The sequence below is a fragment of the Porites lutea genome, chromosome 11 (genome assembly GCF_958299795.1).
Source record: "Porites lutea chromosome 11, jaPorLute2.1, whole genome shotgun sequence".
NCBI classification, from domain to species: Eukaryota; Metazoa; Cnidaria; class Anthozoa; order Scleractinia; family Poritidae; genus Porites; species Porites lutea.
The window spans coordinates 19,900,866-19,921,939 of NC_133211.1; the positions used below are offsets into that span (position 1 = coordinate 19,900,866).

The 21,074-nt window shown below is 38.5% G+C and overlaps 2 protein-coding genes, 1 long non-coding RNA gene and 1 other non-coding gene across 6 annotated transcripts; all 4 read right to left on the reverse strand.

The window, feature by feature from the left end:
* LOC140952893 (uncharacterized) lies at window positions 1–7,622 on the reverse strand. 3 transcript variants are annotated; one of them, XR_012167414.1, is made up of 8 exons: window positions 7,534–7,622; window positions 6,850–6,977; window positions 6,162–6,193; window positions 3,808–4,310; window positions 3,455–3,589; window positions 2,763–2,832; window positions 1,664–1,718; window positions 1–349 (listed from the first exon to the last, which is right to left on the reverse strand). It is a non-coding gene; the product is annotated as an uncharacterized lncRNA (long non-coding RNA). The 3 variants fall into 3 exon arrangements; XR_012167415.1 differs by lacking the exon at window positions 7,534–7,622 and having other exon boundaries at window positions 3,849–4,310; window positions 6,850–7,128; XR_012167413.1 differs by lacking the exon at window positions 7,534–7,622 and having other exon boundaries at window positions 6,850–7,128.
* LOC140953432 (small nucleolar RNA SNORD36) lies at window positions 1,812–1,890 on the reverse strand. Its single transcript, XR_012167460.1, has one exon. It is a non-coding gene; the product is annotated as a small nucleolar RNA SNORD36 (small nucleolar RNA).
* Window positions 7,623–8,059: 437 nt separating the features above from the next.
* Window positions 8,060–11,338, reverse strand: LOC140951926 (diamine oxidase [copper-containing]-like). Its single transcript, XM_073401302.1, has one exon. The coding sequence runs from the start codon at window positions 10,898–10,900 to the stop codon at window positions 8,471–8,473; it is 2,430 nt and encodes an 809-aa protein (XP_073257403.1). The 5' UTR covers window positions 10,901–11,338; the 3' UTR covers window positions 8,060–8,470.
* A 142-nt stretch (window positions 11,339–11,480) lies between these two features.
* LOC140951927 (GDP-fucose protein O-fucosyltransferase 1-like) lies at window positions 11,481–19,450 on the reverse strand. The gene is made up of 7 exons (XM_073401303.1): window positions 19,270–19,450; window positions 18,627–18,721; window positions 15,992–16,162; window positions 15,121–15,239; window positions 14,418–14,613; window positions 13,962–14,192; window positions 11,481–13,086 (listed from the first exon to the last, which is right to left on the reverse strand). Exons 1-7 carry the CDS (start codon window positions 19,412–19,414, stop codon window positions 12,922–12,924), a joined length of 1,122 nt encoding a protein of 373 aa, XP_073257404.1. The 5' UTR covers window positions 19,415–19,450; the 3' UTR covers window positions 11,481–12,921.
* Between the last annotated feature and the right edge of the window lie 1,624 nt (window positions 19,451–21,074).

A 21,074-nucleotide genomic window follows, 5' to 3' on the forward strand; every position in this document is an offset into this window, starting at 1 on the left:
TGATGGCTAAGGGGCAATAGGCTGTCGCTGAAGTCTTAAACTTGGTAAAACACTCTCACTTATTTAGTTTTATTTGCCTTCTTTCAGAGTTAATACAAATTTATTTCAGTGATCAAGTCACATTTATATTGTCACAAAAGGCTTTTCCTCAGGTTTTTAAGAGAAAAAGCACCCATTATTAATAACAAAATTATTTTCAAACCACTCGACCACTTTAAAAAATTTACCCAATATTACTTTTGACAATAGTTAATTTGACATTAACTTAACAGAAATGATTGTTTGTTTTTTTTTTCAGTGATTTTTAGAGTTACAGTGGTTTCACTTGAGTTGACACACCTTCTTCGTTCTGAAAAGAAAAGTGAAAAATTTCCTATTAAGTTAAAATAATTCCTTAGTGGGCTGAACTATTTTAATGTACTATTCAGTGCTCCAAGATGCTACCATTAAATTGGTCGCCATAGCAAGTAGAAAAAAATTTGTTGAAAAGATATTATGGAGCGAAAGTCGCCAATTTAGTGACCTGTTTTCAGTGGTCATGTATCAAGCTGTACATAGTGCTTTTACTACTTGTGTTTTGGTCTTCTGCAGCTAAAGTGAGATTAATGTCTGCATAAGATATTATTTATGCTCAATTTTCTTTAAAATTCTGGGTTGGGTTGTTCAAAGCTGGGTTAAGATAATCCAGGGTTTGTGCAAAATTGAACTCAGATATAAAAGCTTAAAACAACAAATTCAGTCTTATTCTTTTCGTCTACAATTTGATGATTGGATATGCTAAATGGAATCACACAAATTATTGAGGAAGTGCTTTTGAACAAAAGAAAAAGAAAATTTAACCCTGAGTCAGCACTAATCAGCCTTTAAACAACTTGCCCAAAAGTTTTAAGCACTTTTATGTTGCATGTACAATGCTGGGCAGTCATTTTCAATATTTCAAACCCTTCATGTACAAAATGTCTTTCTTTTCTGACCACCAATGTTTTGTCTGCCTACCATTATTTTATAATGTGGAAAACTGATATTATAAAAGTTTCTTGCTCTCCTTTAATACTTTAATAGTCAAACTTAGCCACTTATGAACAACTAAACAAAACAGGTTTCAGGGGTAGATCTTTGCAACACCTTGTTTTAATTACTGGTAATTACATGCAGGAGACAAAGTTAGATCCATCAGATGGCCCCTGTGCATTGATCTATCAACATTTCTGATTCAGAGGCAGGAATGATCACACTCCAACCAAAATAGCACATCATCATCTGGACAAAAGATTGGTGCACTCTTATGGGAGTTTAAATGCAAATCAACTGGACTTGGGAAAGGTTTTAGCACTTTTTAGGTTGATTACTAGTAAGTACATACATTGGGTACATATTTATTTATTGTTTGATTCAGCCTTTATTATAATGTAACGAAATGTAAACTGTATTTTTTTAAAAGTGGGGTTACATGATTGAAAGGTTCATTAAACCATTAAAACTGTGAATGACTAAATTACAAGCAGTAACAGTAAAAATTATTAATTTGTGGCTTGTGTTCTGCTCGTGTTAGTCTATGTGTACCGATCTTTGTTGAGATAGGTCTCAAAACATACTGACATTCCTAAAATATTTCAGGTGTTCATGATTTTCCAAGTTTGATAGTAACAATTTTATAACTTACAGGATGTCACATGATCTGGTTTCCCTTGTCATTTGTACAAAGATCTTGAGGTATGCTGAAAATGAAAGAAATTCAAACTCAGATGAAAAGGATTTTCCTTGTACATTTATTATTGGCAAAAAAAACAGTTTTTGAACTTTAAAACCCTGTTGCTCAGATTTAAAAAGCTCGTTTGTGAAGCCACACAGATTATTCAGCACACAGTGGTTAATTACTCATCACTGCAACAGGTGAGATCTATGATAAGAAAAAACAATGCAGGAGAATCGGGGGTAATCACTACCAGGTCTTAAACCAAATTGCCATTTGAGATTTGTTTGTCAAAAAAGCCATTTAAACTAATCAAGCTGCTTCCTAGTCATTTTCTGGTCAAAAACCCCCAAAACTTCAAAAAATATTGTTTACAAAAATAAATACAATGACCACTGCACTAGACTGGCTTTTGTTCCTGGAGCCAAATTATGGCTTTCAAGGTTTCGAAATGGCCAGAAGGATGTGCTCCTTAGGATTTAAGTAAATTACTTCTTTTTTTTAAACTCTTGTTTTCCCATTTTACTCTGTCTAATGACTAAGCTTCAATGTAGTGGAGGGAAATGTTTTGGCCAAAAACCCAAAGATCATGAAATTATTTAAAAAGGAAGTACAGGTGTGTTTTGAAACAAGATTTTTGTGACTTCTTATTTTTTCCTGTGGCCCATGTGTTCTCCCTCATGATTTGTATTGTGTCTAAGCCACTTTGGTCCTATCTGGTAACAAGAAAACCCATATCGAAATGGAAGATAGCCTTTCACCACTGTAGAGACAACCTTTTGAAAAATTTAATTGGTAGAATTGAAAAAGTAGAACTACTATGTAGATCTGAGTATTTATTGTAGTAGCACTGCTGTTACATTTTTACCGTAATTATGAATATTTCTTATTGCTAAAGTAATGGTCTTAGCGAATGGGTCACACAGAAATTAGATTTTCCCTATGGCTGCATGGTTGTTGAGTAGAGGTTTAAGAACAAGAATAAAATCCTAGCCAATGCTAGTGCTGTTGCGTGGAGGTGACCACTGAATGTGGACATTTCAACAACAGTTCAGCAGGTTTTACTCACCTGCAAATGATTGTAAGGTCAGCAGAATTTTTTTATAACTTGAGTTAAAACAGTTCACTTGTTCTTTCACCTAAAATATAAAAGAGTGGAAAAGGTTACATTTTTTACTTTTCAACAGCAAAGGATTTTTTCAATATTACTGAAGACTGTTTTAAGGACATGCTCAGACAACCACTCTGATGATGTCTTCAAATAAAAAAATGTCAGGTGAAGAAATTCATACCATCACTGCATGCCCCAGAAAAAAATACCAACCACACCGAATTGAAATCTTAAATTATAACAAAAACAGGTTGCTGTATTAGTAACAACTTTCTTAAAAGGCAAAAATACTTAAAGTACTTCTAATACTTTTTAACTGCACCCATCTAAGTTGTCATACACCAAAGTCAAATGTTGAGTGGTTAAAATAATAATTGGTTAAAACTTCTGAGATGGAATAATATTTACTGTTAAGTGCAACCAAAAAACAGCAAGGGTTTCTAAGTATTGAATATGTTGTTTGTTTCTATTAAAAGTAACAAGGCAAGTTTTCTTGTGGTGACTTACAAGTACTTTTAACATTACTTAATAAGGAGACATGACTGTACTATACACACATGTAGTTCTTAAGTGTAAAAAAAAAATTGGTAAGGTGAAGAATTCAAATCAGACCAGATCTACAATCAGGAAGTACTAATACTGTACTGTACCTCTATCACACTAAAAATACCATCATCCAGATTATACAAGGTATATAATGGTTCTTTGGTGGATGTGCAGTTCAGCACTACTTGACATTAATTTTTCCCTGCAGCACTTGTTCCAAGTTTATTTTCTCACTGCACCTATTCAAGGAGGAACATGGATGACTATTAAAATCAATATTCATGTCCACATGCCTCAACAATAATGTGTCCTATAGTTTCTAGCCAATAATATATACTTGTCTAATTTTTAGTCTCACAAGAACAGGTCGTAATCACACAAATACTTCATTAATAATTTAAACAAAAATGTGATTTTTTTTCCTATCCTGTAAATTAAATTGTCACTTATTACAAACCTATGATTGTCACTATGACTCCAGAGAAGATGGCCACTCACTTTGACGATGGCGTTTTCTCCAGGTGATTTAATATGGGCAAAGATGCGTGGATATCCTCATTGGCCAGCCCGGATTGATGTTCCTGCACCAGATGAGAAGATTCCACCCAAAAAGTTTGCAATATTTTTCTTCGGGAACACATGAAACAGGAAGCGTTGGCGGAAATACTGGAGAATCCGTAAGTAAAATGGGGAATGCGGGGACAGGAATTTAGAGAAAAGGATGATGATGAGCAGAAGGATAGAGACGAGAAGAGCGTGCATAAGGTAATAAGCAGGGACAGGAAGTGGAAGACGACGACGATGATGATGATGAGGAGGAGGAAGATACTGAACCATTCACATAGGAAGTGGAAGACGATGATAATGAGGAGGAAAAAAAGAATTTAGGGGAAGTGGATCCAATCACAGGGTTAACCAGGGACGTCATCAACAAACTCTATATTAGTGCTGTGAATCAACCTGGAGGGACAAAACAGGGAAGGGGCGAGTTATCAGGGAAGTTTGCAGCAAAGCCACTTGAAGATCTGTCTTGGCGTGGATTAATAAGAAGCATGTGAAATATGCAAAACTAAACGCATACGCAGACGACCATCAGATTTACTCGTCTAGCCTAGACCCACTCGCACTGGAAGAGTGCATTTGTCAAAAGTTAATGTCGCAAATCAGTGGTATAAAAACAATGGCATGATTGTCAACGAGAAAAAGCACCAAGCTCTAATCCTGGGAAAAACTGAGCACAATTTTAGTTTCCCAGTAAATAACTCAATAGATATATTTGGGATGACAATAGATAATAGGCTCTCTTTTGATAACCACATATCGGTTATCTGTAAGAAAATAACTAATCAATTTAACGTAATGCAGGGTTGTCAAAATGATTCGAAGTAGCCGGAGAATTAAAGTGAGTAGGCGGCACCTGGGGCCGGAAGCCCCCCAGGAGGCGATATTTACAGCCGGCGAAAACCTCAGAGTAGCCGGCGATAGCACCGGTCGCTGGCACATTTTGACAACCCTGCGTAATGCTTAGATTTCGGAAACTTATTAATAAGGAGACGCTATTGAAGCTTTATAAGGCCTTTATTTTACCACATTTCTACTACTTTTCTTCTGTGTGGCATTTCTGTGGTGCGCGCAATGCCGACAAAGTGGATAACCTAAATAAGCGCATTCTTAGGTTTATACTACAGGACTACAGCTCTCCATATGACATTTTACTAAGCAAAGTTAACATGAAATCTCTATTCATTAGACGCCTCCAGAACTTTATGATCACCTTATATAAGAGTCTGTTCTTTACGAATTATCCAGGTTACTTAAAAGATATGTTCACCGTACGATCTTCATCCTACAATTTGCGCGGAAATCATATCCTGGCCCTTCCCAACCCAAAAACAAAGACTTACAGTCTGCACCCTTTTTCATACTTAGCTAGCAAAATATGGAACTCCCTCCCAGACACTTACAAAACATTAAATTTTCTAGAATTCAAGCAGGAGATCCTCAGATATGAAGCTTTTCCACAGTAGATTTACCAGTTATATTTTCCTTTGCATGCATAATGTTGTATATAGTTTATAAATGATATTGAATTGTAATATAGCATATTTTATTTTATTTTAACTTATTTTCTCGAATACATTAGCTCTACAGCTACTCTGTAAATTTCGAGCATAAATAAAGTATATGTATGTATGTATGTATGTACTATCCTAAAAAGATATCAATATTTTCTTGCTTGCTTTTTATATCTTTTTTTTTACCATCACAAGTCTCATTTTCATACCAATTACTGCCCACTAATTTCAGATGCCTAAATATATAAGAAACTTATACTCTGGTCTTTCGATATAATTGGTAAAAGGAGAAAGAAATCAAGAGAATTGCCACACTGTCAGCGACTTAAATAAAGTGAATCACCCTGCACTGTCACTTCTTAGTGGGTGACATGCAGTCACCACCTTTGCCATGTCTCATCACCCAGTGTCACAAATGCAACTTTCCTGTATGGTAGGTCATAGCTTGAGAAAACAGCCAACATTTCGTGACACCACCACTGGTTTCCCTGCCAAATGATATCTGAGGAACGAGCACAGAAATTTCATACTCATGACATGTCACTACCCACAGCAGGGTAGTGCATTTCTGCAGTCGTTCCTCAGACATCATTTTGAGGGGAAACCAGTGGTGGCATCACAAAATGCCTGTTTTCTCAGGCTGTGTACGTTACACTATAATTCATCCTCGGAGACCCAGGGGACACAGGTCAATCATCAAGAGTAATCGCTGAATAAGAACAATCAACAACCTTACCATCTAAAGTTAATCTTACAGAAGCTGGAAACCTGAAAGTAGAATAATACGAAAGTTAGCACTAGAATATTGATTCAACATCAGTCAGCCATTCACAATAGTGCAACTAGTTGTCACTGCTCAGAACTTGATATATTCACAGTCAAGTGGGGGTAATACTCAACTCATACATTAAGCCTTTTTTTGTCATCATAACAGTGACATGAAAAGAAAAAACACCAAACAAACAAAATTAAAACAATGTTTCCAAAATTTTCATAATCCCTTCAATCTCACACAAATCCTTGGAACACTTTTATTTTCTTAGCACCGACAGTATAAACGCCTCTGCCCAGTTCACTATTGTTGCATTTTCACAAATCAAGGGACACATGATTTTCAATTTTGTGAAGGGAAGGATGAGGGAAATTATAGAAGTTTACCTTTTCTGAGGATGTAGGAGTAAGTTTTTCTAGGGCAAAAATGTGAAAAAATGTGACTGGATTGTGTGAAAAGAACGGGCAAATTCAACATATTAAATTTAACATGTCATCTTTCAAATTGAGTTGAGTGTCTTTTTTTTTTTCAACTTTAATCATAATTATTGTCCAGGGCTCAGAGAGAGAAACAGTGCCTTTAATTTTGATGTCAAAATAGAAAATTGTCACTTTTTTTCGAACCATTCATATATTTCCCCAAATATCCTTACCTCACTATCATTGTACCAGGATTCTTCTTAAATGGGTTCAATCTTTAGACTGGATATTGTACTGATTTTAGTCAAAAAGCTCGTCATACACCATCTTTCCTCAGGCACACTGTTACATTTTAATAGTCCTGTAAATAGAATGACTATGGTAAGGAAGCAACAAGTGCCAGCATTTGTCCTACAAAGTTGAACACTTTCACTGGTCAGAATATACAAATAATATTCACTCATATCTCATATCAGAAGAACGAAAGTTTAATTTTTCCTCATCATTCCAGTGAAACAAATTTGTAGCAGATTACGTGCTCTCATCAAATGAACCCCTTTATAAGCAGTAATGTCCCATATTAGATATATTACACCCGGTTGGTTCTTTCATTATCACTCTGAAAATTATTTTGGATTGCCTTTCATAATAGTGCCCACTTCCTTTTTAATAGGTCTTGATTTATAAAAGGTTTCTTTGTAAGTATTTCCTTTTTCGGTTACTAAAACTTGTGCTTAGAGGTTCATTATTCTACTGGTTACGCTTTAGCACCTTAAAAGTAAAGGAAGACACTCCATATTACAAATACGTTTTAGAAGGGGTCGCATGAAGCAGTATCTGGAGCCCAAAATCAAAGCAGGCACGTGGTGGCCAGATTTTGTCTTTCACATCAAATGAGTTTGCGGAGTATCAGTTACCTCATAACAAACAGTCATTTCGGAAATCCAGTTTTAGAATTAACGCAACTGCTTAAAAAGCGTCTAAGGCACCCACAGTCAACGAAAGAGGAAAAATTTCCATACTTCTCCTTGCATGCACGACGCGGTCCGCCACGCGTCCGCCATCTTTTCTTCTGCGCTTTTGTACCGGATCCAGAAGTCCTTGCGAGCTTGTTTAAACCTTCCAACTGGCTGATGGGAAGGAGACATGATGGGAAGGGACCGTGGTGGGGGTGGTGGTGGATATTGGGGGAGGGGGATGAGGGGAGGGTGTTCGGATGTGATGTAGAAAAGATGGGAAAAGCAGCAGAAATAGGTAAAGTGAGTCGAAGCGCCGCAATCAACAAACAAAAAGACCATCGTGAGACAAACGATAACGGCTGGAACTTTTTACAGAAGAGATTGGGCCTTCCTATTTCTTTAGAGAAAAGTCCTGGCGAAGGGGTTGTCTTAATTTACATACGTAAATTTCATTCGCGTGCGCACATACAAATTACACGATATGGAAATCCGCCCTTTTACTTTAAGTACTTGATTAAAAAAATTGCCATACAATGGACTCGACTTCTAACAGAGTTTGCTCGCAGGCTAGACAGCCATGACCGTGATCCAAGTTTGCGTCCGTTAGGTTATACTTACAATAATTCTCTCATTTTGTCATAATCGTATAGGCCAAACAAACGACAAACGGTCTCCGTCACTAAAGACGGCTTTGTCTGGAGAAAACATCAGATATCGTACCTACAAATCGACTAAAAGTGAAAACCAAAACAGTAGAAAACAAGAATAAGAACAATATCAGAGGATTTAAAGGCTACGAGTTTATAGGAGATAAATTCTTCTTCAAATCTTGAAACACTCTTTGTTCCGTAAGGGGTCGATATATCAGGTAAAAAGTTTTTTTACAGTTCAAGTCTTAGATATCTCCATACTTTCCTTTAAAGTCTAAGGGCTTGCTTTTCACTGCGCATTCAGGTCCCTGGGGAGTTCCAAACCTATCCACGTCAGCACCATTTTTTGTCGGCAAGATCAGCAAAGCGTCATGGGAAGCCATGGACGGATCTTCGTCAAAATAGTTGTACGGGCGCAAGAAAAAGCTGGCCGAGTTGGCAGCGGTCGCAGTGTTCGGAATATCTTCTGAATGAGGCACGTGCATCATGCCCACTGTTACCCAGGCAACCAGGTCTTCGTTCACGATGCTTTCGTTATCTGCTGTGTATCGTGCAAAATCAACCACTGGGTCATACATCCCAAATTGTGAGTAAACTGAGGAGCTTGTTTTTTCATGTTCCTTGTACTTTGTGACCGTCATCTGGTTTTTCGACCATTCGGCCCCTCTCACTAGTTGCCAGTCGTTTGGATACATCTGCTTCATCATGTCCCGTATGTGGATGCGATATCCTCGATTCACGCCCATCTTGTTCACGTTTTCCTCGCTAAAGAAATTCAGGTATTTTGGGTGGTCAAAGTTTTTATGATAAATAGCTTCCTGCTCAGTTTTCTTCAAGCTTCGTCTTAGCACCTTTTGCACTCTTCGGACTCCAGGAAACCAAGGGCTTGTGATGTTTTCAACCTCGATGTCAACCGTTTCATAAGAATTTTTTCGTCCTCCTATATCCAAATCCACTTTATAGTTCAGCAAGTGATCGTGAATTGTGCCTGCTACGAATGGATGGATTTGATTGCCATAAGGAGACTCGTTTGATGTCCAGAAGGTCGCCTGTACATACCCAGAGGTCGACACCCTTACCTCCAATACGCCATTTGGGTAGAACAAGTAATCGTAAATGTAATCATAGTTGTACGCTGTTGAGACTGATCGCAGAACTAACGCGGTACCAGGCATGCCTCCGTAGAAATTGAATCCTCCGTCGAAATTGTTGTCAAAATGCCTGCGCAGTGGAAGTCCGAGATTCATCTCAAACAAACATATCGAGTTTCTATACTTGGCGGGAGCTTCTGCGTCAACAAAATGTAAGGTATCAAAGAAGGTGGCGGTACTGGGGCAGTCCACACCTTGGACAAGTTCAAATTTACTGAACCCCATGCCCCAACTCGTATCCAAGTAGTCTGTGCCCATTTGCATCGGACTCCACCCTGAGTAAAATGCTGCAGCTTCCTGTAAACTGAGTTCGTACACGATTCGTTCTCCATCGAATCTGAGATCAAACAGCTGTAAACCGGTAGAGCTGCGAGAGCGGAAGTCAAAACTCCATTTCATGTACTCCACGTGACGTCCGCTGACCACGTAGCGCTTGCCATCGGGCTCAACCAATTGAGGTGGGCGCAGCGGTTTTGGAGGCTGGGGTTTGCCGCGGCGGAGAAAAGTGGAATACAGGGGTGAATCATCGGATGAAGAAGGTGCTGGAAGGAATGTTTTCTGAAGAGAACCATTGTTGTAGGCGCTCATTAACTCCTCCACACTTTGAAAGGAAGTGTTGAAGTAAAATACCTTTTCCACTTTAAATAACGATGCATCACTCCCTTTGATGTTGACATAAAACTCAAATCCCACAGGATGCAGGTAGTAACCCAGAAAATCTCTCGAGAGCCAAACCCATGACTTGCGATCACCAAATTCCCCTGGTGCGGAATAAGAGAGAGTAAGGCAGCGATCTGTACACCCACCGTAGGTGTAACCATCATAGCTCTCAAACAACAGGTCACGCACTTGAGTTGTCACATTGAGAACTATCTTATCCAGCACTGCGCTCTCTTTACTGTTTGTTGGCCGGTAATCAAATGGAATCGGATATTTTTGCCCGGGGCCTCTTGTTTCATTGTGATAAGATGGTTTTCCTGCAGGACTGACTATATATTCTCTCACATCGGGATTACTTTTACCTCCATTGAAGATGATAACACGTGCTTTGCGTTCAGGCTTAGGAGCGTTTTCACTGTCGAGATAATCAATCGCCTCATCTTTGGCTGGTTGCTGTAGCTCAATCAAGTGAATGTAGTTGTCGTTAATGGCAGCCTTTTGATAGGGCGTCACATTCAGCGAAGGTTGACTGAGGATATAATCTCGCACAGCGATGATTTCCTCCTTTGATAAATCGTCGTAAACACCTGCCGAGCGTGCCGGAGAAGATATCTCTAACTTTGTTGATTGTGGACAGTCTTTAATTCTCGTGTATGGCGGTGCATCTTTTGGCGAGGATTCCGTTTTGTCAACAGTCAACACCACAATTAATGCGATAATCAGGGCTAGCGACAGCAGTGCAAGTAGAGTGCAAACAATTTTCAGGACCAAAATTGTCCTCGAAGTGTGCTCTTTTCCCTTTGCAGATTCTGATGACTGTAGGAATTTGGATGTCTCACCATCTTTTAATGCTACAGTGTCCATTTTGCTGTCTGATTCCTGTTTGCGTGATAAAAGTTAAGGGATAATGACGGGTGCAGTATTTTGGTAGTCACGCGATGGAAACAATACTGCTATCTGCATGCAAGCATCTATACAAATTTAATGGCATAAAAGTACTCATTTACATAAGAATAGGAATAGGCTGAGTAGAGTCAGTGGAGTTGAACTTCACGGAAAATAACTTTGTCACGAGGCGGCTACTGATTTTCATGAGTGTCTCTGGGGATTTAAAAAGCTTTGTTTATGCACGGCTGGCCTCAATCTCTCTACGAGGCTAGCCGTGCATAAAAAGGTCGTCACTTGATTCCATCCACCAAACTGACATCCTCCTCTCACAAGACATTTCACTTTTCTTATACGAAATTTTTTGATGAAATGTTCATAAAGTCAAAGTGTCTTCAATTTTTAAGGAAGAAAACAATTCAGGATAGAATGAGTAGGATTCGAACTCTGAGCATCCGATCTGGAGTGCACCTCTCTAACCCCTACACCAACGAGGATTTGGTGACGAATACCAGTTTGATTTAAATATATAACCCTAACCCTAACCCTAACCCTAACCCTAACGCTAACCCTACTTTGTGTACGAATCATTAATGTGTCAACGTCAGTTTGGCGGATGGAATTAAGTGTAGGCCGCATAAAAAAGCTCTCCTGAGACAAAATGGCCGCCGCGTGACAAAGGTCTAATGGTTTGGAACACTATCACGACTGCTGTGACGTCATGTGATAGCTACTCTGAAGGCCGATTTTCAGTGCAAGCTCCGGTGGTGATTTTGGGCTTGTGTCTTGACATGTTTTAAATTGACTACCCTACAACCGGTCTTGTAGCTGCAGTGATCGAGAGAGTGACAGATAAAGCGGCCCCAAGCGCGTTCTGCAGTTGCAATGTTTTGAGTCAGGCTGTATTATAGAGCATTGTAATCACGAAAACAATTATTCACGATTATTTAACACAGTCACGAAGAGTGGCTATTGAACACGTGACAGTGGCTCTTAACAAGTGAAAGTGATAAGTTTTACAGTTAGACTGCAAAACAGTCCGTATTTTTGCGTAGTCAAGTACGCGCGGGCAGTCAAACAAAAGGTCTGCAACGAGGCTGAAAACACCGATTTCTTTACTGATTTTGAGAAAAAAACCGACTGTTTTGCAGTCTATTTTCCAGTTGGCTTGATTGCTTATAACGGTTCATACACCGTACTTCACATGAGCCTAATCGAATTCAAGGAAATAAGTAATTGTGAAATCTACACGTTGCCTGAATCAATTCGCAATGTCTAAATGAATTTGGATCGGCTTAGCCATTCTTCATGCCTGGCTCAGCTGGTTTTGTTACGACGCCGAACTTCAAATGAGCCGAAACAAATGAATAAATTCAAGTAACGAGGTTTACCGAATTAGGCGTTCTTTCTTTTCCAATTTAGCTCGGCTGCAAAGAAGATCGGCGTCTGAGTCAATTCAGCCGGCCTTTTGAGTCTGCCTAAATTCGAATTCGAATCGGCTATGGCGTCCGGACCGGGCCTTAGTTGTAAGAGGAGGTGCGTCGCGTGACGAAACAAAAGAAGGAGCGCGCGTGAGACTACAAGTTTTCAGCCTATATAATTTCTTTTCCCAACTGCTCTAGTTCTGTTCATTGCTGCGAAGAACTGTGATTCAATTCCAAGAATTCCAAGTAATGGCTATCTTACGTAAGAGTCTGTGGACCGTGTAACTTTCCACGACCTGATTTCCGCATGCGCAAAGTCGACAAAGAAGGGCGTTTTCTAAGGGCGTTTTCTTAGCCCTGTCGAACACGACCTTATTTAGACGCAGGACGCCCAGCACAGCCCAGTTTGTTGGATTTGTCTATTAAATACTAGTAGTTGCCGTTCGCTGCTGTTCAATTACATATTTTCTTTGGTACATCTGAGTTTACAACAGTGCAATGTTTTTTAAAATTCCATAAAAGTTTCTCTACTTGATTTTTTCCAACTCATCAGGCGTAACTTTTAAAAGTCATGTGTTAACCATCAAATGCCCAGAAAGATGAGGGTTTGCCACTGAAGTCTCTTTCGCGTTTCACAAATGACGAGAATGAAGACACACAATTACCGATAAAATGATCCGCTCTGCCAAGAATGGCAAGATCCAGCTGAGGAAGCCATGGGTTTAAATGGAAAACTTGCACCTGGAAAACAACCAGAAATATTAAGAGCATTGAATAACTAGCCTAGGCAGTAGAAAAAGTAGTGAATCTTCCTTTTTGATCCCTTTTAAAAATTTAGTAACATCTGTTGACCTGAAGAAGGCTGGTCTGGCCAGCCAAAATATCGTTTGAAATAGTTTTCAATAGCGAGGAGAAGTGTGACGTCACGTTACCATGGTGGCAAAATTTCTGAATCACATCAAGACGGAGCTTAACAACGACGGCGACGGCAACGAGAACGGCGAAAAAGCAAGAGGTTTTTTATAGCAGCAAAACAACAACTTTGCACGAGCATAACGCTTTTTTCTCAGCATTCGTTGCACAAATGCGACATGAAATTTCCAATTTCACGCGCCCGCTTTATGGCGTCGGTGAACATGACACAAAAACTGAGGTTTTTCTTTACTTAGACACGTTCCTTTCGGATTCAACCCCAGGAAATTTGGACAACATTTTACAAATTAAATGAAATTGAATAAGACGGGTAAAGATTGAAATAGTGCGAATTCACTTTTTACGTTTTCGGTTTTTTGTTATCCAGAAATTTTGCTCCGGAAGCTTTGAACCAAGGATGAAAACGTTGGCAGTGCGCAGTCAAGATGTGTTGATTTGTGGGACCAACATACGTTTTGAAAAAATCCCATTCGATTATGTTGGTCTTAATACTAAACACTTTCAAATTCTGTGTACATCGTCTTTTTTCTTAAACAGGGTAGCAAAATGACTTTTGAAGGCCTCAGCGGCACACCTTTGATCCCTACCCAAACTTCCAATAATTGACCAATCCCCCCCCCCCCCCCCCGTGCCACCTCTCAGTGAAACACGCTTCTTTCCACGTAAACTCAACATCAACTTACATTGAGTCCTTTAAGTCTGGAATTCAGTTCTGTCAACATTGGGTCATAATCGGTAGCAACAAACACAGCTTTTGCGCCGAGGTTTTTGACAGCTTCCTCTGTGCGATTAAGAATGTCTTCCTTTGGTGGGAAACAAAGATTCCTTGTGACTGTTCTGTAACGTGAGTATCCCAGACACTGAGGCGAGGCCATGTAATGGGGTATACCCTCTGCGTGGTCACAAGCATTTTTCTGACAAAAAAAAGAATGAAACAGGAAACATTTTGCTTACAGTTTTTAGTTTTACTCCTTACTAGTTAGACACAGTTGAATGTAACACTCTTTCAGTCAGCTACATCAAACATTGAAGAATTTGAGTTGAAGTGCTTTTTAAAAATTTGTTTTCTCCTTTAGCTTTCAAATACTGATTTTTACGAGGGAAAGGGAAAAAATATGATTCAAAAATGGTTGTCATACCCAGTCAATTCCATTGCGCAGATGAATTCCAATATATGGTCCTCGCGGCAAGTTGTTGTGAATATATTCGTCTACCTCTTTGTTAATCTTGTCCGACCACTTTAGAAAAGCATGTGGCTGGCGATTCTGCTCTTCTACTGGAAAACTTGCTGGTGCGCCTCGGAAGGCAAGAACAGGATGCTTTGAGGGTGGAAATCTGTCACAGAAGAGAAGATGAACTTTTCAGCACCATTCTTTTAAAATATAAATGCCTTATTGACCGAAGGTGAGGTCATTTTTCATTGCGTTCTTATGGACCAAGACTGAAAAATGGAAATTACGGCAATGTAACACGGGTCGATTCGCAACGAAGCCGGATTTTCAGCACATTATAACGTTGAAACATTTTTGATACATTGTTTCGACTTGTTCGCCATAGAAAACGTCGTGGCAAATCGTCCCGAGTAAAGCTACGAGCAAACGGACGCAATTGTCGAGAGTCACTGTTGTTAGCCAACAATGTTGCGTCCTTTTACACGGGGCTTACCATTACCCTGCCGTATAATGAGCTGCTCCTTTCATACCTATGAACTGTTTAAATAATGACTGAATTTTTCATGCGTCGGCAAATTCTCCTTATTACTACCATAAAGAAATGTATCGAGAAAATGCATGTCGACGGAAAAGAAATTGAATTCAAGAATTTTAAAAAAAAAATACTTACTCCTTCTTCCACTGGTCTCTCTCATAAGGGTCCTGTACCCGAATACCAAGATGATAGACAATCTTTTCTTCAAAATCAACTCCGAGTTCATCCCAAAATGGTTTGAAAGGATTTCCTTCCTGCGGTTGTGAAAGTTTAAGCCTGAAGTCACCTATTTATGTCTTTACTACGAATGTGTCACTTAAATTTCTGTTTAACACTGTTGTCTGTCTGGGGTTGGGGGGGGGAGTACTCAACAAGGCTTTATATACGGAGGCTCCGTCCCAAGGCCCAAACCCTTTAACTTGTTGTATACCACTTTTGGCAAAAAAATTTATCCCTCTGGTATAACTTCCATTGCAAAATTGTGCCCCTTTTATAAACCTACTAACAGTAAAGTATTCTTTTCATTATTTCAAGCATTTAACAAATAATAATGATATAGCCATAAGGTTCGTCTGCTCAAAATATTTTAATAAGGCCCTTAAAATAACTAAATGACATTGTTTCCTACCCTTTCACCCTTTGATATAATTGCACTTAAGATATTCCTACCAGGGGCGGATACAGGATTTTAACAAAACTGCGTGCAAACTTGGACATATCTCCTGAATTTGTGACTGCAAGCAGCTATATTTTATTTCATTTAACTTCTTTTGTAATTTTCAGAATTATAATTCCAGAAAAGATTAATGTTTCCAGTTATCTATTTGAAAGCCATGCACTTGACCTTTCAAAATGACCGACCAACTGAAAGTTTGTCTGGACAAATTGTCATCCTAGCCAGACACTGTCCAGTAACCGGTCATTATTTTGAGCCCTAGAGTGGGGACTTGCATAAAAAGGTAGTAAAGTATAACAATTAACCCTGTTGGATGGTACAGCCCTTTACCTTTAGAACACATTTGGCATTAGATCCAGGAGGTAGCCAGCAGTAGCCACGCCTGTTTTCTTTTGGCCAGTGAGTAGGTGCCAGGTGCTTCATAAAGTCTTCTGCTAAGATAACTCTGTGATATGACTGGAGAGGCTCTACTTGAAAAAAATCTGAGAAAGGGACATTTTTCTGTGGAAAAAAAAAACAGAAGAGATCATATTACTCGCTTGTTGGCAAAAATTTAAATAAAATAAATATTATCAAATGTTTTTTTTCTTATGCGGTATATCATTGAATGCAAGTGATTTGAGTAAAATTTTATTTCCTTTTATTGAAGAAGTACTATAAAACTCACAGTTTCATGCCAGATACATGTTTCACTGCAAATCTTTGCAAGACTGTCACTGGAGTTTTGGAATAAGTGTGGACTAATCTAACATCAATTTCAGCCTTCTCTTAATGTCACACAATCCAGAGTGTGTGGCTCAAGAAAATGGCTCATAATTCAGAACATAATTTATCAACACTGATTCAAATCAGCATTGGAATTGGCCAGAAAGGGAGTGGAGACTACAAAATAGGAAATACATATTTGCAAAATTAAAATCATCAAAGGCAACTAGTACTCTTGTCTTAAATAAAGTTATAAAATAATAAACTAATAATACATGACTTTATACACACCCTCTGCCTGCCATATATATTGATTTGAAAGTGCCTGGATGGCTCTGTAATAATTATAACAATAAATTATAATAGATGTAGATAAGGCTGGGCCTCTGACCAAATAGAATTTACAGATGACAATGAATACTTGATAACATTTGAGAAGAAGAAACCTTGAGATGTTAGGTGGTGTTGCAGTTTATCCTCTTGATTAGAATGGAAATCTTTAAGAACTTCCTTAGTGGATTTGTACACATCATATTGAATATTAGTGTGACAGCTTGACGATTTCTAGAGATCTTTTAAGGAAGCATTTGGTGACTCTTTTAATGAATTTCGGAGAACTGTTTGGCACTGAGTAAATTTAATAGAGGGAGGAAAAATATTAAGACCAAATTTATTGCGTTCTAGGAAAACATTGCTCAGTGTTCCAGATATCAGAATATTAAGCCATTTTCGAATATAGCCATTCACTACAGAGTCGAGATTTTCCGTTATCCAGGTTTTGGATATATTAGCCATAGTGAAATGCCAGGACAATTTAGATAGGACATAGCGGCTGTACAGAAGAATTTGTGTTTAGGATGTAGTGGCTTTATATCAATGTCATTCATCAAGTCTTGTACAAGAGAGGACAATTCAGACATGTGTTGGTTGTAATAATAATAATAATAATAATAATAATAATAATAATATGGCTGTACAGAAGAAGTTTGTGTTTAGGATGTAGTGGCTTTATATCAATGTCATTCATCAAGTCTTGTACAAGAGAGGACAACTCAGACATGTGTTGGTTGTAATAATAATAATAATAATAATAACAATTAATGGAAAGTTTATTTGTGTTTTTGAATGTACAATTGTAAATCTTGCTACATATAGGCAGTTTACAAATGCTGCTTGAGATTGGATTATTCAAAAAACAAAAGAAAGAAGGAAAGAAGAAAGAAAAGAAAAGAAAAGAAATCAAAACTGCATGAAGTCTGGGCTATCCCAATTTCTATTTCTACATAATAATAATAATAATAATAATAATAATAGCAATAATAATAATAATAATAATAATGATAATAATAATAACAACAATAATAATGAATGCGGGTGATAAATGCCACAACAATTTCGGTGGTGATAGGAGTCCTGGGACAACAAGAAAGGATTGGAGAAAAACATCCAACTTGTTCCTGGATAAGCTCAAAATGCATCAGCTACAGAAGAACACACTCCTTGGATCAACATCTCCCATCCTAAGAAAGACACTCTCTATCAAATAGACTTGTGTTTCATTCTAATCCGTTGACCCTATAAATGGACATGGCTATTATGTTGTATTATCAATGGTCGTATAAAGTTAAAGAAGATAGTCATATAACAATAATAATAATAATAATAATAATAATAATAGTAATAATAATGATGATTATAATAATAATAATACCCATCATGACTGGTGCACTTGGAACTGTCTCGGGGAATGCACAGGCCTGGTATGGGAGATTGAGTCTACCAGGTATTTTTGGAAGTGCACGTGCAGTTGTCAGCCATCCTTGGGACTGCCCTATGCAGAAAGTGTTATGTCTCTAAGCTGTGGGATTGCTGCTGAGAAATGACTGTCCCCAGAAAAAGAACTGGAGAGGATCACATGATAATAATAATAACACACACAGATATATTACAATAGTACTTGGTATGCCTTTGAAACCCTGAACTACATTTCTATTATTAACAATTATTCCTCGAGCCCGAATGAGCTCTGAGTCAATAGGCTATGAGGCTGAAGGCATTGTTTTGGTTTTCAAAGCCAGCGCTTTTCGCTACTAGTGGGCTATAACATAGCCTACTGCTGGCTCAACCAATCAAAATGCAACATTGATAATACACCACTAGTTGGATTTTACTAACATATCATTTTAATATTGCCTGTGAAAAGTTGACTACTCTTCAGAAAAGTTATTTTAATATGCAGTTCAGAAAAAATATCACTTACATATGTTCTCCATGGTGGAAGAATCAATGTTCTGTCAAGGGCCTTAGCAAATGCTATTGCTCCCAGAAAGTGCTCAGCTTGATTTCCAAACCTCCCTGTTTATCAAAAAGAGATCAATATTATTTATCCTTGGGTTCCCCACGCCTTTACTCAAGGTCTGAATCTGTGACTTGTTATATAAAGTGGAGCCTTAATTCAGGAGACAATCCTATTGTGACCAATCCCCTGAATAAAAGCAACTGATAAATGTATAAAGATCTTTGGGGGAGGGGGGGGGGGAAGAGAAAAGTTAGGGTTGCTTAAATGGGAGGTGCCCCAAAAAGTGATGTTTCACTGGATTAATTAACTCTCCTCCGCAAATTAACTAAGAGTCATCAGAGACAAACGGCAAAAAGTATTTCTCGAACAAGTATAGTCCCTATGAGTTTTACAAATGTAAGCTTACCAGCCAGGTTTTTCAAGAGTTACAGACGAATTGTAAACTTTCGAGGCGAGGGCAACAACGCAAAGCGAAAACGCAATTGGGAAATGAGGGATACGAGTATGAGTTAAATACCGCATAAACTTAGTTTTTTATAAGCTTAAGTTCTTAAAAGCTTAATAATTAGTAATATCAAACTGTAAAAATTGTAAAGTTTCTTACCCATGCAAGGACAGTAAAAAACATAGCCCCGAGGATCCCATTTGAAATAAGATGAATTGCTTTCAATTTCTGAGGTAGTTGCCCAGTTGAACACCAGAGAAAAAGAATAAAGGTTTAAAAAGAAATTAACCAGTTCAGCTTTCATGTTAAGTTATCAGCAAAAGAAAATCATAATTCCGGTCAATTCCAGCTTGGTAAATCTATTTCGAACGTGAAAACCGCTGAACAGATTGCAGCTTCACTTTTTCCCTGGCGGCGAATTTAAATAATGGCGGCTGGCAGCTGCGCTATCGTTTGAGCTTAGATTGTGTTCACGAATAGAGACTTCAGACAGTCTGAGAACCAGGATTAGGTCAAACTTCTGCTTAAATACTAACGCTGATCGTCTTTTCCCAGGTAAGGCCATCTGATTCTGATAATTTTCTTCCTGTATGTTTACGCTTTTATACTCTTTTATACTACAGAGCTGAATACTAGCACTCTCTCCCGGTCCCATGTTATTATTATATGTGTTCCAACGGTAAAATTAATCAAACAGCCACATGTAGTACCCAAAAATCAACACAACAGCGCAACACATACTCTAAAAACGCTTTTCAAGGCGTGGGATCAGTCATTTCAGTGCTAACCTTTAATAGCATCATGTGGAGAAGACAACAGATTTGAATTGGCAGCTTGTCCCCATGCAGTCTGTCAATAGGAAATGGATAAAGCTTTAAGAGAGTACTGGAAGGCAGAAAATGCCTAGCCTGTGAACAGGCCTTTGGCCGAGTGGAGAGCCTGTTCACAGGCTACCCCTTTGCTTATTTTTGACAAAATATAGTCTATGTGGTGCCTCCAAGAGAGCTGACTATCAATCAAAACACCGAGCTATTTCACTTTAGATGTTTTTGTTCAAGAGAAGTCAATATCTTTAAGTCATTGTCATACATATTTAAGAATACGTTATAATCAGAAGATTTTTCGAGATGCGGGATTTGGCGCATGCTTTTTCTCATTCTCTTGCATACGATATATCTGTTCAGTGTTGTGGCTCCAGGGACCAAATATTTTGTACACGAATCGCCCTTTTATCCAGACAAAAGTAGTCAATCCGCTCAGCGAAACCGAATCTTTTTTAATATAATCCGCGTTCCAGAGTGGTTAAAGGGCTGGTCCAGACCCCAAACCAAAGAATGCCGATCATTGGTGCTCCCAGAACCCTGGTGCATCCAATGTCGCAATTTTAGCAATAATTGAATTCTGAAGAATTAAGTAGATCGAGGAGGGTCGAAGAGTGTATTATTTGCTGAGAGCTTTAATCGTCCTGGATTCTGCATAATTGTTTTGTTATTCATTCAATTCATAGATTTAGCTGGGGCTAAAAGCGAAGCTCCCGGTATTATACTTCTAATTTACTCAAATAAAAGCAAAATTGTGTAATGCTAAACGGCGACGGCAGCGAGAACGACAAAAACCCATTATGTCTAATAGGAAAAAAAAAACAACTTTGCACTTTTTTAATTGCAGCACACTTTTTTTGTACATTTCTTTGCTGTTGTTGTTGGGATAGCCTGAGAAATCAGCCGACATTTGGCGACGCTACTACTGGTTTCCCCACCAAATGACGTCTGTGAAACGAGCGCAAAAACTCCATATTGATGACGCGTCACTACCCAGATCTGGGAAGAATCAAATGGGTTGAATCAAATTTCCCACGCGGCACGACCAATCAGAAGCACTACCCAGATCTGGGTAGTGACGCGTCATCAGTATGGAATTTCTGCGCTCGTTTCTCAGACGTCATTTGGCGGGGAAACCACTGG

Bases quoted from the DNA above. Each gene is read 5' to 3' on its own strand.
- LOC140951927 (XM_073401303.1), bottom strand. From the start codon at position 19,414: ATGAAAGCTGAACTGGTTAATTTCTTTTTAAACCTTTATTCTTTTTCT. The intron at 18,722-19,269 runs GTAAGAAACTTT...TTTGATAAACAG, and splicing joins TTTTTACTGTCCTTGCATGG to GGAGGTTTGGAAATCAAGCT. The intron at 16,163-18,626 runs GTAAGTGATATT...TTTTTTCCACAG, and splicing joins TTCCACCATGGAGAACATAT to AAAAATGTCCCTTTCTCAGA.
- LOC140951926 (XM_073401302.1), bottom strand. From the start codon at position 10,900: ATGGACACTGTAGCATTAAAAGATGGTGAGACATCCAAATTCCTACAG.